At 38.4% G+C, this 15,674-nt stretch overlaps 2 protein-coding genes across 2 annotated transcripts in view; one reads left to right on the forward strand and one right to left on the reverse strand.

The window, feature by feature from the left end:
* Nucleotides 1–12,734, reverse strand: part of erap1b (endoplasmic reticulum aminopeptidase 1b) — a 28,732-nt gene extending 15,998 nt beyond the window's left edge. Inside the window, exon 1 of the mRNA XM_051951029.1 lies at nucleotides 12,661–12,734. Within this exon, the coding sequence (XP_051806989.1) occupies nucleotides 12,661–12,717 (57 nt within the window). The 5' untranslated portion in view covers nucleotides 12,718–12,734. The remainder of the gene's footprint in view (nucleotides 1–12,660) is intronic.
* On the forward strand, nucleotides 815–14,708 carry naaladl1 (N-acetylated alpha-linked acidic dipeptidase like 1). Its single transcript, XM_022219623.2, has 19 exons — nucleotides 815–1,140; nucleotides 1,711–1,883; nucleotides 1,967–2,088; nucleotides 4,392–4,511; nucleotides 5,832–6,024; nucleotides 6,182–6,275; nucleotides 6,378–6,482; nucleotides 6,848–6,933; nucleotides 7,019–7,138; nucleotides 7,230–7,315; nucleotides 8,107–8,170; nucleotides 8,558–8,625; nucleotides 8,744–8,835; nucleotides 10,193–10,286; nucleotides 10,604–10,685; nucleotides 10,871–11,044; nucleotides 11,605–11,692; nucleotides 11,789–11,881; nucleotides 14,129–14,708. Exons 1-19 carry the CDS (start codon nucleotides 953–955, stop codon nucleotides 14,304–14,306), a joined length of 2,220 nt encoding a protein of 739 aa, XP_022075315.2. The 5' UTR covers nucleotides 815–952; the 3' UTR covers nucleotides 14,307–14,708.
* The last annotated feature ends 966 nt before the right edge of the window (nucleotides 14,709–15,674 follow it).

Raw genomic sequence — 15,674 nt, forward strand, 5'->3', positions numbered from 1 at the left:
TAGAGGAAAAACTGGCTGCAGGGAAAGAAAGACTGCCGGCAGAAGCTCAAAGCATGACAGCATCAGGTCGTGATAGTTGCAAGTGATGAAAAAAAAAATCACAATGATTCCAAAACACACATGCAAGAACAAGAGAGAGAGTTTTTTTCTAGACTGACCCTGTTTTCCATATCGAATTTGATTCTCTCTAGTTCATTTTTCTGTAGGATGATCATTGTGCAGTTTGCTTATGAACTAGAAAAAGTAAGCCATGCATCAGCTCCAACAAAGACCCTGTTTTTGTGGCACTGTGCACTAAATATCTGTGTGTGAGAAGCACAAGAATCATTATTTATAGTCAGAAAATCTATCTTTCTTTCTGAGAATGCTAGAATGTGACCTTTTTGTTCAGTATTTTTATTTACATGCTAAAAAAAACAATGTCCAATCATGTTTGTTGTGTTGTACTCAAGTCAATAAACAAATTAACTATGAATGCAATAAAGAACAGTTTCCATCGTGCCAGCCGTGCCTGTCTTAAGTGATTACACATCCCTAAATTTGCAGAGGAATGTTTTTAAGCCATGAATTCAGTTTAATGCTTCAATCTAATCCACCCAGAATCGGTAAATATCTCAGTTCTTCTATAAAGGGTCACTTTGATGACCACAAAATCATTTTTCCAAATATGCTTGCATGAGAAACGGTGCAGTCATAGGCAAACATTTGTGTGAAGGCTGGAAATAAATGGATGTTCACCCCCCTCACAGACATTCACAGAGGGATAAAGTCCATCCTCTCTGCAAACATTAATGAGTAATCTTTACAATGACTTTGTCTTATGGGAGTTAACTTTAGCTGCTTTTCAGTTTTCAGTGACATAAGTCTGGATTTATAAACACACCCGAGAAGCTGGGTGTCTCTGTCAGGTTCAGGATTCAGGTTTAAAGGGGAGCTCGTCTCAGGGAGGAAAATGATCAAAAAGGCAGTGATTGGGGTTCTGTGTGCAGGCATTGCACTGGGCATTGGTATCGTAATCGGTCACTTTGGTATCAGCTCGGGTCCGTCCTGGTTGAAGGATGTGGCGAAGGATGTGGATGAAAGCTTCATTGAGAGGTTCATGGCTGAGGTGAACACCATTCAAATTCAGGAAAACCTCCGGTAAGCCAGTGAGTGATAAGATTTAGATTCTGATGGTCAGTTCAGCTCAGCTTTTCATTCAAAATGTGAGAATCAGAAATGGATCAGAAAATCATTTCAAACTACTAAACTACTCACAATGAAGCATCTCAACCTAAATAAAGTATAAGATCATCAGCACTTCCATTGAGGTCTAGAGGGAATCATTTCATTCATATTTGTGCAGTTGCTTAACCCTTAGATGAGTAAGTGGATTAAAAATGACCCGGTGAGGTTGCTTTCTTGCAGTATCTTTGTAATGAAAAGTTTTTGTTATTTCACTTTCCAGCTATTCCTCAAATACATGCTTTTGATATCATTCCATTCAAATTTTTAAATTACCTTTTTTACTTTTAAAGAAACTGTAGCACTTGTATTACTACCCCCAGTTCTTTATCACTAATATCACTGATAATATCATCTAAGGGTTAAAGGAATACATGGTCATGAAAGCTTGTGTTTTGTGGTTTAAATTCTTCATAGCTGTTGTGGATTTTAGACATGTATAGCAGCCAATGCATGGCTTAATTTAAACTTTCCTTTATCCTACAGGGAGCTGACAGATGTGCCCCATATGGCCACCACAGCTGGAGATGAGAAGACAGTGCAGACTATGCTGAGGAGATGGCTGGACGATGATGATGGTCTGGATGACGCCTGGAGAGAGGAGTACAACGTGTACCTGTCCTTCCCTGACGCCAATAATCCCAATAAGGTCACTGTAGGTGAGTGAAATGGCTGTTGAATGAGCTGTAACCCAGAGAGTTTCATGTATTTACCAGCAGACCAATGGGGCTGTTTATTTCAGTGGACGCGGCCAACGTTGTGAAGCACTCCATCAGAGAAAAGGAGAAGCCGTACACTGACGACCAAAGGGATCCTGACGTGGTTCAACCATATGCAGCATACTCCCCCGCTGGACACGTGAAGGTAAAAATCTGCACCGCTTTGTATCCTGAACACTAAATTCATCGGTAAATATTTTAGTCCAGCAACGTGATCAGATAAACTTAACCCTAATCCTGCAAATCATGCAGGAAAGTGAGAAAAGCGTTAACTTTACTTGGTATAAAATAGCGTCTTTGTATTTGCTGAAAAACTAGAGTTGACCCAGGCGTTTAATTCAAGGCGTGATAGAGCAAGGAGGATTGCAAACCATAAAAGCAACCATATAACTATACACATTTGCAAAAATATAGCAACACAGAATCATTTTATTGCATGTTTGTGCACAGATTTTTCTTTTTATCGGTATACGAGATAATATGGGTTTGCATCATACATAACCCCTAAGAAACTATAAAAATCACCTGACGGTCACATCATTGACTCGCTGGCAAACACAATGAGCTGACTTTACTGCTATAACCTTTGAATCCCCTTTTCTAAAGTGCCAGCAACTTCTGATGAGGAACATTTGTCAGTTATTTATCCTCACTGTGAGCTCATTGGAATTAAACAAGTGTTTGACTTTTGCAGTGACTTGAAGACCGAAAAATATTTTTACCCTCAATTTAAAGACAATTTAAGAAAAAAATGAAAAAGTTAAAAACAATGCCAAAAAATTCCAAGCATTAATATTTTTTCTTTGAAGCTACAGTGCATCAGTTCTACCAAATATTCATTCATTTTCAGGATTTTAACACTTCATATGTCAGTTTGTTTACATGATGCTTTTGTTGTTTTATTATGAAAAAAGAACACAAAAATGACTTATTTTCTATATAACAGTGAAGTGGGTTTTTTATAATCAGTCTGAGATGTGTCAATGATTAGCTCTAACATGGATTCTAAAAAATGTTTTTATTAATGTGTCAGATAAAAAAAAACAGCTCAGTCTGGACCTTTAAGACAAATATGTCCTCTACAAAAAATGCCTAATATTATTTATTGTTATTATTTTCTATTCTCAACGACAATTTTTTTTAAACAACACTGGACCTGATCATAAAAAAAGATGTATATTAATTAATTTTTGGATTTTAATGATATAAAAATACAAACAAAAAAACTCACAAAAGTAAAGGATTTTCTATATAATAAATCCTAAATGGAAAATTCCTTTTTTGTTTATCACAGTCTGGGATATGTCAATGATTAACATCTGATGAACTGTCATTTTTTTAATGCGGTTTAATGTTTTACAAACAGCTCACACTCAGGACCTTAAGGGGAAAAAAATCCTACTTTAAAACCTGCCATAAAATATTATATATTAATGTTATTTTCCCTCTTTTAGTGACTCATTCCGACATCATTCCTGGTCATAATTACCAAATATTTAGTGACTTTCAGGATTTTAACCCTTTATATTTGTTTTCCTGATGTCATTGTTGTTATTGTTGTTTTTTAAACAAATGATAAATTCTTTTCTATATAATTAGTGCCAAATGGAAAATTCTTATTTTGATTATCATAGTCTTGAATGTGTCGATGATTAGCACCAACACTGATCATAACACATGATTATATATTATATGGTGTCAGATTTTTAATAAAAACTCACACTTGAGGAAGAATAATATCCTTATCCAAAAAAGAGTGCAACAGAAGTGTGATTAATTCATGAATGTCTATATAAATCCTTTCAATGAGCCTGAGTAAGGTCCAGATGCAGGACAGCTGACACTACAAACACAACACACAACACACGCTTCACCGGAACACACTTGTAAAAGCTCCCAGAAATGATAAAAGGCATGAAAATACTTCATGTGGAAGGCACATAGATAGATAGAATCAAATACTGTGGAACACGACTAGATTGATATTTTTTTTTTTACTGTTTCAGTTGGTAGTAAAGATCATGACTGCTGGTTTTACTGGTGCCACGATAATGTATTTCCCATCAAATATGCCATCAGCACGGCTAAAACCTTTCGAATGCCTTATCACCTACTGATAACATAGCGAGTTATTATTCTGACTGAGTTACTAAACCAACAAAAGCGTATCAGTGAAGATCCAAAATGATTATATGATATGTAACATTACTGTCTGTGCCCATCTGTTTCAAGGAGAGGAGGCCATAATAAAGCTGAAATGAAAGAGGAGGGCACGATAAGAAATCAGATAAAGTTGTTCAGTACTGTGTTAGCCAGATCCAGTGTCATAAATTGGAATAAGATGACTTTGAGGATTTAAAATTGTGTTATAAAATAATCAGATAACTCTATCATGGCATCAGTTCACTGGATTATTCTTTGAGCGTTGCTCTTTCTGATGGTTTCTAGGGGAAACTGGTTTACGCCAATCAGGGGAAACCAAGTGATTACGAAGAGCTGAGCAAGAAGGTGAACCTCACAGGAACCATCGCCATCACCAGATATGGTGGAGCAGGAAGGGGAGCTAAAGTGAGTTGCACACTGACTGACTTCTAGAATGTTACGATGAGGATGATTTGTACAGTTTTTGTTTTTTCAGTGAGCAAAATATTACAAGCTTATTTCAGCTTTGGCAAGTGTAGTCAATTTACTCAACATATCTAATCTTTTCAATCATTTAATCCACTTTTATTGAGACAGTGAAAGTTTCGAAGGACAAACATAACATTTTCATTAGTTTATGGTCCAACACAGCAAAGACTTTATCTGAAGGAGCAAAACAAAATTTTAAAATGATATCCTGTACATCATGCTACGCTCTGACTCACAATGAAATAATTGATTTTTATGGATATCATAAAATGGTCGTTCTGTTGAAAGAGAGGTTTATAATACTCTTTCACAATCACTGACTTGGTTACTTTTTACACTGCACCAATCTGCACTGTGTAAGTAGAATACGCACCTACAATAACATTTTCTGTCTTGTATCAGCGGCAAGTTGTTTTTCTAACAAACAAAATCCCCAGATGAGTGAACACGGAACATGAAAATAGATATGTACAAAAATTAGCTGTGGATGAACAATGCAATGGAGTGTTGTCAGTTTCACTCTTTCAGCAATAGGTCATTTTTTTCAAAAATTTCTACATGGAAAAACATCCACAATTCAGTTGGTAACATCTCCACAGCAAAATTAGGCTTTATGGATAAGAGACATAAACATCAATTATTACTTTTTTCCCCTTGACCAGAAATAATGATGCATTCATTCCAGTCATACAGTGCATGTATATATTATTAGAATATAGTGGGGAAAGTTCAATATTTTTCATCAGAAATTGCTCAAAGTGAAAACTACATATGCTCTAGACTCATTGCACATAAACTGAAATATTTCAAGCCATATATGAACATACTTTTCAAAGTTTGGATATTTCTGCATCAAAATCTGTAATCTATTTTGAGACTGATTTTGGTAGGGTTCCATAAGCTCATAGTTAAAATGGGGGTGGGGGTGTAAAAATATTTACAATTTTCACTTTGAGCAATGTGTGATGAAAAATCCTGAACTTTTTTCACCATATTCCAATTGTATCAGATGCACCTGTAGTTGTAGTAATCAGCCTCTGCAGTGAAAGTGTCACGCTTGCAGTCTTCTTTGAATGGATAATGTTCAATAACAGATACATCCTTGCCCCAGCAGGAATATGGTGGTTATAAATGCTGGTTTAAAAAATGGTTGCACTGGTTAAAATGCATATTACACGGAGCTGATTGAACAGATAAACGTGCAGAAACTAAAAATCCATTCAAACTGCTACCAAGTGCTGCATGTGTCCCCTCCAGGCCATCAATGCAGCACCCTACGGAGTCGTTGGTGTGCTCGTCTACACAGACCCTCAGGATATCAATGATGGTTTCATGTCAGACACCAATGAGACGTATCCTCACTCCTGGTATTTGCCGCCCTCTGGTGTGGAGAGAGGCTCCTTTAACAGAGACTTTGGAGACCTGCTCACACCGTACCTGGCTGCTAAAGGTAACAAGTGTTGTAAAAATAGTTGTACTTTGGCTCCTACACCATAACAGGAGGCACTTTTGCAACAGCTGTACTGCTTCTAGTCAAGTTCGTTAATCATTTCATCTTATTACCTAACTCTTGGATGAATTCTTAAGAATAGTCAAATGTTTTGCAGAGGAAACCTACAGAATCCCACCAGAGAATATCGTAGGGATCCCGCCCATTCCAATTCAGCCAATCGGATTCGAGGATGCCTACGTATTAATCTGGTTTGTGATGACGCTAATCTGATTATTGAACAGATACAGCTCAAAAAGGTTGTTTATGACTTTAATCCATCATATTTTTCTCCATTGGTTACATTATTTCAGTGCGTTGGATGGAGATGCAGCTCCATTTGCATGGCAGGGAGCTTTCAACTGTACCTACAATTTGGGTGGTCCTGGGTTCAAACCGACATCTGCGTTCAGCAACAGGTTGTCAAGAGTTCATAAGAAACTTGTATTTTTTCTAGAAATGACATAGTATTTTATCTTGCCATTCATCTGTTACATCTGTTCTCTTTACTTGATGTGTTTTGATAGTTTTGCCTTTCAAGCCTCTAAATTATTACTTTTTTCCAATGATTCAAATTCATATATTATAAACTATGAAGTGAAAATTAAACTGCAAGTCAGTCTGATTACATTTCCTCAGTTTAGAATCATTTTTCCACCTGCATTTCTTACTGGATTTTTCTCAAGACATCCTGTTTAGAGTGTAGCAGCAGAATTGCAGAGGAAACCCATATATGCTGCTCTTCTCGTTGCTTCTCACTTCTGAATTGAACCCTCTTTTCCAGTGATGTGAAAATGGACATCTACAACCAGGAAGTAATAAAGAACTCTGCAAACGTGATGGGAATTATCAGAGGAAGTGTGGAGCCAGGTGAGTCTGGTGACCAAATGGAAACCGGTGATTCAGTATCAACAATTTTGTAATTATTTTGCTTCGTGTGTGTTTATATCTACAGACAGGTATGTGATCTACGGGAACCACAGGGACAGCTGGGTTCATGGTGCCATCGATCCAAGCAGCGGGACGTCTGTCATGCTGGAAATTACCAGAGTTCTGGGCCGGATGGTCAAACAAGGTGAGGAGACTCATAGATGGAATAAATATTAATTAGTCATTAATTTTGTTCATCGGGCTGGATAAAGAGTTCACCTCTGTGTCTCTGGCAGGCATTTGGAGGCCTCGGAGGTCCATCATCTTTGGGAGCTGGGGAGCTGAGGAGTTTGGACTCATTGGGTCTGCTGAATACACAGAGGTGATTAGCTAAAACACTGAACAATATGTACATCTAATTAGAAATGGTGTGTTTTAAAGCATTGCTATAGAAAATCTATAAAGGTTCACCAACAGTCTGACAAGACTGATTTATAAGACATAAAATGCAACATTTCTCAATTCACGCTAGAGTTTTACCAAATAATTGCTGTTCTTGGTCTGAAGGTTGTAGTTCATTTTCGCTAACTTTGCATGGGTGTTCCTATACACTCTAAAAACAAATGTTTAGTCTCAACAAAACATATTAACACGCAGTTCGCATCAGTCATTTTGAATTGTGACAAATTCTAGTAACATTATGTTCAACCAATGAATGATAAAAAGCTAAGGGAACTGGTTTTTCCTCTTCAATCAATTACTTCATAATTGGTGTTATAAACTTCAATTTTAAAGTTTTTGTAATAACTGAAATCCTGAACTCAAAGTGGAGAACAATAAAGCACTCAGCTCAATTTAATTAATCTACTACAACTTGAAAATTGTTTGAAATCAATAACACTCAATATTAAGTTGGTTTAATTACCAACATTGTTATGTCAACACAGTTCACTAAAGCAATGTTTGAAGAACAAAGGTTTATCCAAATCAATAGCATGAATTTTCATCTTGTAACCTTGCATTAGGTGGCAGAAAGAAACTCCTTGGAATACTTTTAACTGTGTGGTTCACACAAAACTGAATCGCTTCACTTCTCTACTAAGTTATATAGCCTTAAGTACTGCTTTTATACTTGCAGTGACAAAAATGACCTTGATCTTCTGTCTCCTTCAGCAATACTTTGCCAAGCTCAGTGAACGCACCGTCGCTTATATAAATGTGGACATAGCTGTCTTTGGTAAGAAGCTTCACATGTTCTGCCTTGTTAGAGTTGAATAAAAGTGCTTTTTTTTATAAAAAAAAAAAAAAAGGCTTACAACACTCAGCACTCACAGAAAACTGAATTTCTGACTTCTCAGTTTTGCTGCTGGCCTTTGACTCACTTCTTGGGTTTAGCTGTATGTTAAAAAAAATACAAACTGCATGTGCAAAACCGAGAAAGATGTTCAATGAAATCCATTTTTTGGCTACTTGAAAGTTAAACAAAGGTTTAGCAATATGTTAATGTTGTTCTTTTGTGTATACTCAAATGGAAACAATATGGAAATAATAAAAAGGAATTTCTGCAATGAACTCACTTACTCGTGTTGCTAATCTAAAAGAGTGCTTTTTTTTGTACACTCAGCCAACGCCTACCTCAGAGCTTCAGCGATGCCATCACTACAGAGTGTTATCTTCAAGGCTTCAAAAGAGGTGAGCTCTTTAAAAAATTTGACTCAGCCAATTCAGGTGCTTCTCTCCAGTTTTTAAACTTGAATAAAACTGATGTCCAAGAACATGTCACATATAAGTACATATGTTTGTTGTCCAGGTCAGTGCACCTGGAGAATCCTCCACAAATGTATATGAAACCTGGAAACGTCATTACAACAGGACAAGCGGGATCCACGGAGTCATTCCCAGGTATCAAGATCTTAGGAAAAGAGTTATACAAGTTTTTAGCAGAAGATTCCCTCTGGTGAAATATGTCCATGTGCTGTTTTTTCATGTTTTTTGATGAACAAAATAAGAAGTCACCACCATGACTGACCATTCCCACCTTGAAATTGCAGTGAACCAATGATAGTGTCAAGCATCTGGGGTTTCTTATGTAACAAATCTAAGCAACCAATCCCATCAACTTGCAGTGTAGGGATTTCTATATTATTGCTCTTCAAAACTGGTTTCTGAAAGGTAGTGTCTACGGATACGGGTCCGTATCCGTACAGATACGGACCCGTACGCAAGTCTCGCGAGTCAAGAAGCTGCTAACCACTGCAAACTGTTGAAAGGTAAGCAAAGGTTAAGGTTAGGGTTAGTGTTAGGGTCAGGTTTAGGGTCCGTACCTGTCGTACCGATGCTACGGGTCCGTACAGCTAGCGTCTACCGGGAGTCACGTGACTAGATCTCGCGTATCTGATTGGCAAATGGCAAGTGCCGTATCCGTAGTCCACAGGCTACGGGTACGGGTCCGTACCTCTAGCAACAACCTTTCTGAAACAAACATGTGGCTGAACTGCTCCAGCATTACAGCTTGTTAGAGTAGTTTTAAAGTGTTTGTTCAGAGTCATCGGTGAGCTGGTGTGCTCCAGCTGCAGCATATGGAGGGAAGCACAGAGAAAGAGCCTTCATAGATCAGCACTTTCTAAATGAATTAACAGTGAAGAGTTACAACTAAGCCTGTTGAAAGCAATAAGGGATTATTTTCTTGGAAGAAAAAACTTCAAAAGGTGACATCATTGATCTGTACCAAGAAGCTTCATCTGTGATCTTTAGTGAGCAGGTTTTTAGAGAAGTACAGGCAGATTGGACATTTGAAACAAGCTGGGTCACTGTTAAAATCAAGGATTAGTTGAGGTAGTGTGATTGAGACACGAAAACCTTGACAAGAACTGCCCAAATCAGGATCAAGTGGCTTCTTGATAGGATGATCTTGATTTCACTGTCTGGATGAAACTGCAGGAATCTAAATGTCTAGTAGAAACATAAACTTATGAGGTGTTGTTTCTTCTCATCTGTAGTGACATGCTGACTTATTTTGCAGGCAGTGCATTGTTAAATAACTTCACATTCTTGTATTCATTTTTAAAGAAATTGCAAATCAGTGCATTAAAAGTGCAGCTTTGTCATGATGAGTTACACCGATGCAACACTGTGTGATTTATCATCTGCTCTGTGTGTTGTTTGCATTGAGCATATTTTATGTGTCTCCACAGAAGTGACAGATCTGCCAGGCTCTTATTAAATGAGATGTTTCATGCTTTCTGTCTTCCTTCCACAGGTTGGGATATCTGACAGGAGCAGGAAGTGACTATGCTGCCTTTGTGCATTACCTGGGAATCTCTTCCATTGATATGTCATACACTTATGACAGGGTAAGAAAGCTGTCCTCATAGACTAACTATGTGACATTTAAGTAGCATAATACCCCACGATACTGATTTCAGAGCTTTGAAGTCAAAACTGTGTGTAAAACAAAGAACTTTGATGAATATATCATTGTGAGAAAGTTAGAATATGGTATATTTTTAATGTTCTCATTTATAATAACCTGTCTTCCAAAAAATAAAAATAAAAATCAACAATACAACAACAACAGACTTTTACCTCGGGGTCATAAGAAGCCAGAACTGACCTGAACTCAATTAGTTGATCAATTAATACTTATCATATGGGTGTTTTTCTCATACAGAGTAAAACAAACGCTCGGATTTACCCTGCTTACCACACAGCATACGACACTTTTGACTACGCCTCAAAATACATCGATCCTGGTAAGCAGTGCTGTTACTTTTTCGTGCTTCTTCTTCTACAGTCAGTCAGCTGAAGAAATCTCTTTTGAAAGTTCAACCTATTTTTCATTATCAGCTTGTTTTTTCCTCTTGTCAGGTTTGAGTAATGTAAAGACTGAGAATTCCTCCTGTTTGGACCATCTCAAACCACTCCCTCTTCCTCTCAGGGTTCGTCAGTCACCAAGCTGTCGCCAGGACTGCAGGAAACATCCTGATCCGATTGGCCGATAGTCTGCTGTTGCCATTTAACTGCGCTGACTACGCTGAGGTCCTGGACAGCTACCTCACCACAGCGATAACCCTGTATCAGCCGCAACTTGAAGCTCATAACATCTCCATTGGTAAGAACAAGACAGCTGAAGATGTTTTTGGTGATGCAGGGGAGTGTTGCAATATACAACATACTGGCAGAAAAACACTGTGCTGGTAAATTTTAACCTTCCATATTAGTTAGAGAGATTAATATTTCATTTGGGGCACTTACATTTTTATGACTTCAAGTAATATTATCAAGTAATATTCATATGATGCTATGTTTCACTTCAATATTACCCATAATGCCTCTTGTAGTACAAATAGCATCTACAGACAGGTGACAAATTAAAGGAAAAACCATCATAAAGTGGTGTTGCCACAATTTTCTGCCAGTACCCCTAGGTATGGTTTCTGTAAGTCTTGTATTATTATCATCCTGTAAGACACCATTCCTATCCGGATGAATTGTATTGATTGATTGTGTTGATATGTAGCAACCCTATTCTCTAAAGTCAACAAGTGGACCCAAACCATGTCAGCAAAAAGCCCACCACACCATAGCACAGACTCTACTCACTGTGTAGATCAAAGGCTCAGTTTTTTCCAAGATGAAATCTTTACTGTGAGGCTCTGTATCTTATTCCAGAACCTCTGAAACGTGCAGTGGCCATGTTTACCACTAATGCTGAGCAACTGGACAAGACGATTAACAGTTTAGACCGAGCAAATGAAACGTAGGTGCACACATGCATAAACATTTTGTTATCTCCTCCACCATGCACATAGAAAATAACTCTAACCCCTGTATCCCTCTATGTGTTTATTCTCAGGCCGCTGACGATCCGAAGGATCAATGACCAGCTCATGTTGCTGGATCGAGCCTTCCTGGACCCTCTGGCCTTCCCAGATAAATATGCATTCAGGTAAGACGGTAATGTGGCTGCTGCTCGGCCTTGGAGAACACAAATGAGACTGCAATGGACAGACTTCACAGTGCGTACAGAGTACATACAAAGGGAATAGAAGGAAGAGAGTCAGTCATGCGCCACTGATAATTTTCATCCCATGTAGCATTAATCTGGACATGTTATCATTGCTAAACCAACAGCTTTAATCAGGGCCGGACTGGGAAAGAAATTCAGGCCAGGAGATTTCCAATCAGTCAGGCCACTTTCGCCACTGCAAGGGTTGTGTCACGTGGGATAATGCACCAAAATTTTGTTTTTTTTCCTTCCAAAAATATGCCTTTTACAGTTATGTTATAGCAATTACAACACTACTAAACAGACAGTAAGTCTATTAAACACAACCATAACGACAGCTCCATACAGTCCAGTACTTTTCTCTTCTGTAATCTCTTCACTACACTTCACTACCCTCACCAATTTTTCCAATGTTTTCCTTTTCCTATTATTTATATAACATGTGAAATTAAAAAACAGATATTATTTTGTCAGCAAATCATTTAGATGTCAGCTGGTCATAGCTAATAGTATATGCAAACACCAATGTTCATTTTATAACTGAAAATTGTAAGTCAACTGCCTATCCTACCTGAAGAGGGGGTCTCAAACGTTTTCAGGCTTCCTGCAACCCACCTGACACCTGTGGAGCTTATCTGGGCCAGACATTTTTAATTATATTTTGGCCTTTGAAGTCTGATGATGCATTTGTGAGAAGAACCGACCGTTTGTAAACTTACTTGAAGTAAGGGTGCTCCATAATCTTCGCTCCGTCCACTCTCTGGCCTCACTCTCATATCACCGCTCTGCAGTGCAAGCTTCCTCGTTCTCGCTATGAAGGGGCGGGCCATAAAGCAACTAACCAATCATGGCACGTTTCTTCTAAAAAAAATGTCACTTTGACCAATCCCTATCCTTCTGATTTAGAGCTCAGAGCACGTGCTTTGTGTGAGTGACAGGAGGGTGGGCGTGTACTCTGTGAGGCTTCGAGCGCTGCTGTCTCTGGCCTGTCTGCCAAAAAGCCGATCAACTTTTTTTCATTGGCCTGCCAGTCCGTGGCTGGCCTGTCCAGGCAGGCCAATAAGGAGGCAGGCCACCGGGAAAAGTCCCGCCTCTCCCGATTGCCAGTCCGGGCCTGGCTTTAATGATGTCTTAAAGTGAAAATTTAGTTTTTTAATTTGTAAAAATGTCCTTGTGGATACATTTTTATATGCTAGAAGACGTATTCTGATTGAAATAAGTAGTCAGTGCGATGGCTAAGTATTTCCACCTTGAAACTGTAATGTACCAATAGCAGTCTTAAAAACCGAGATTAAGACTTCTGGGGTTTCATATGTGCCAAACCGCAGTCCTGCCAACTTACAATGTGGGGCTTTCAGTAAAATTATTCTTTTTCAGAATCATTTCTGACTCTACCATGCATGGCTGAATTACTCCAAATATTACTACAACTTGCCATTGTGGAGCTTAATGTACTTTTACAGTGCTTGAGGAGAAATATAGTAGAGCTGGTGTGCTCCAGCTTCAGTGACTGAGGAAAAGGTACATGATCATAGAGGCAGAGGCATTATAGATCTGCACAGTTTAAAGGAACCAAGACTGTAGAGTCACATCTAAGCAATTTTAAGGATGGAAAGGATAATTTTAATGGAAAAAAATCAAAGGATGGAATTTTGACACACATGGGTTTGAATGTACAACATGGGTCAAAAGTGACCCAAATCCAATGGAAAATAGGTATGCTGCGCATCAAAGGAGTAATGACCACAGAGGGACTTCTAAGAAAAAATAAATAAATTCAGATTCAAGAAGGTTGACACAAAGGTACTTCTACAGGTCCTCTTAATGCCATTGGGTTGGTATATAGAGTCAATAAAATTGACTGTAACAGAAATGAATATTGGCACAATATGATAAGAGTGCAACGGGACTTAAAGTATGGTAAAAGATGCGATTGCAAATAAACTACTGAGCGCTGAGAAGTGGATGTAAATGCAAAGAAAAAGCAGCCTCTAGCATGGCAATACTTATCCACACAGGTGACATGATTCTATGGCATGATGAGTCTATGGTGACACCCTCCTTACACTTGTATCCTCAGTGCGTTTGACATTCTTCTGACAAGAGGTGTAAGGGTCAACAACAATAACCTCCTCCTTCAGTGTGACTTAGCAAATCTCATATCATTCTTTAATGTGTGTTACACAGGCATGTTATCTGGACTTCAAACAGTGCCGGCAAGGCAACTTTCCCAGGTCTGGCTGATGCCTTCGCCCAAGCTGAATTATCGGGACTGGACAGCGACTGGGAAAAAGTGCACTATCATCTGTCAGTGGTGAGCCAAGCCATCGAGGGAGCCGCCAGCACACTGGGTGATGTCATATAGACACAAATAAGGAGCGAGGAGCTTCACTAATTCAGGAAATAAAGGACAATTAGCACTGATGCGCCGTGATGAGACTGTTTATGTATGGTACTGCATAAGGGGAATGGCAATCAATAAAGCTTTAAGGATAAGAATGAATAAAGCTTTCTATCTTTGTAACAGGATGACAATATTTAAATAAGATTTGTCCTTTTTATTTATCCACCTCATAAAAGAGGAACCACAACAGCTGATGTTAATACAGTTATGACAGATGTGGCAGTGGTCACTAATGAGTCACGCCATTAGCCTTGTGCTCAATCCAGCTTATTTACTGCAACTTTGTGTAAGCTATTATGAGATTGTATGTTCATTAATATGCACTGTCCTTTCCAAATAAATAAAGAGATGAAATGAAAAGTGTTCACTTCAGTAAAGAGGATTCTGACACACTGACAACATCGGATCAGATTTTCTTAGGGAAATCAATGACTAATCCTTTGATCCTGATTATGTCCAGCTTAAAGGAGTTTGTGTCTTATCGTTATTTTCACATTTCTAAGCTCACAACAAAACAATCAATGATGGAGGATGAGACAAGAACAAGATGGTAAGCAGTGTTGCCTCTGAGCCACTCAGTGAGAAAGCAGACAGATTCTACAGAGACACTGAAGGAAAACGGTGCAGTGTACATTTATCAGGTTTATGATCCAGAAATGAATGGATAAAGACCATCATCCGGTGTGGTTATTGGACGACATAATGGCATTCAGAGGGATAAAGATAGAAAGACTGGTTCAAAGGTTTGCTGGATGAATGCCTACGAACAACACGCAAGCTGTCAAAGATATCTGACAACAGGTACCAGTTAACCTGTAAATGTTCAAAAAAACATGAGGTGACTAGAGGCTAAATCATGTAAACACACTGCAGATGCAAAACAAATGCTAGAATATTTTATCAGTAGGTGGTTCAGTTTGTTTTTTAACACCACTGACAACCTGTACGTCACTGAAAACCTAAGTTGTGCAGCTCAGTTGCATCATTCTTCTGTCTGCTGTCCTGCTGCAGTCCCAGATGTGAAGCTGCAGTACTGAGTCCTACCACATGGGGTCAGAAAACTCTTTGAGACCGAGTTAGATTACAAGTTTTGGCTTCTCCTACACCAGAAATGACAGTGGAAGCTGGCAAACTTGGTCAAATCCACCATTTGGAAAGATAATTTCACACATCCACTTGTAGATAATGCTTCCAATACTTCACTTTATCTTAATTAATAACCTTGTATGATGAAAAACTGCAAAGAAACAGTAAGAAATCTAAGAAAGGATGTCATAATGATGTAGCAGCACAAGAAATGACCCTGTTACGACTACAAAGGTTCTCCTC

The sequence above is a fragment of the Acanthochromis polyacanthus genome, chromosome 7 (assembly GCF_021347895.1).
Source record: "Acanthochromis polyacanthus isolate Apoly-LR-REF ecotype Palm Island chromosome 7, KAUST_Apoly_ChrSc, whole genome shotgun sequence".
In the NCBI taxonomy this organism is placed as follows: domain Eukaryota; kingdom Metazoa; phylum Chordata; class Actinopteri; family Pomacentridae; genus Acanthochromis; species Acanthochromis polyacanthus.

Coding starts and splice junctions, on each gene's coding strand:
- naaladl1 (XM_022219623.2), top strand. CDS start 953: ATGATCAAAAAGGCAGTGATTGGGGTTCTGTGTGCAGGCATTGCACTG. Junction 6,483..6,847: donor ACATCTGCGTTCAGCAACAG/GTTGTCAAGAGT, acceptor CCTCTTTTCCAG/TGATGTGAAAATGGACATCT. Junction 7,139..7,229: donor GGGCCGGATGGTCAAACAAG/GTGAGGAGACTC, acceptor TGTCTCTGGCAG/GCATTTGGAGGCCTCGGAGG.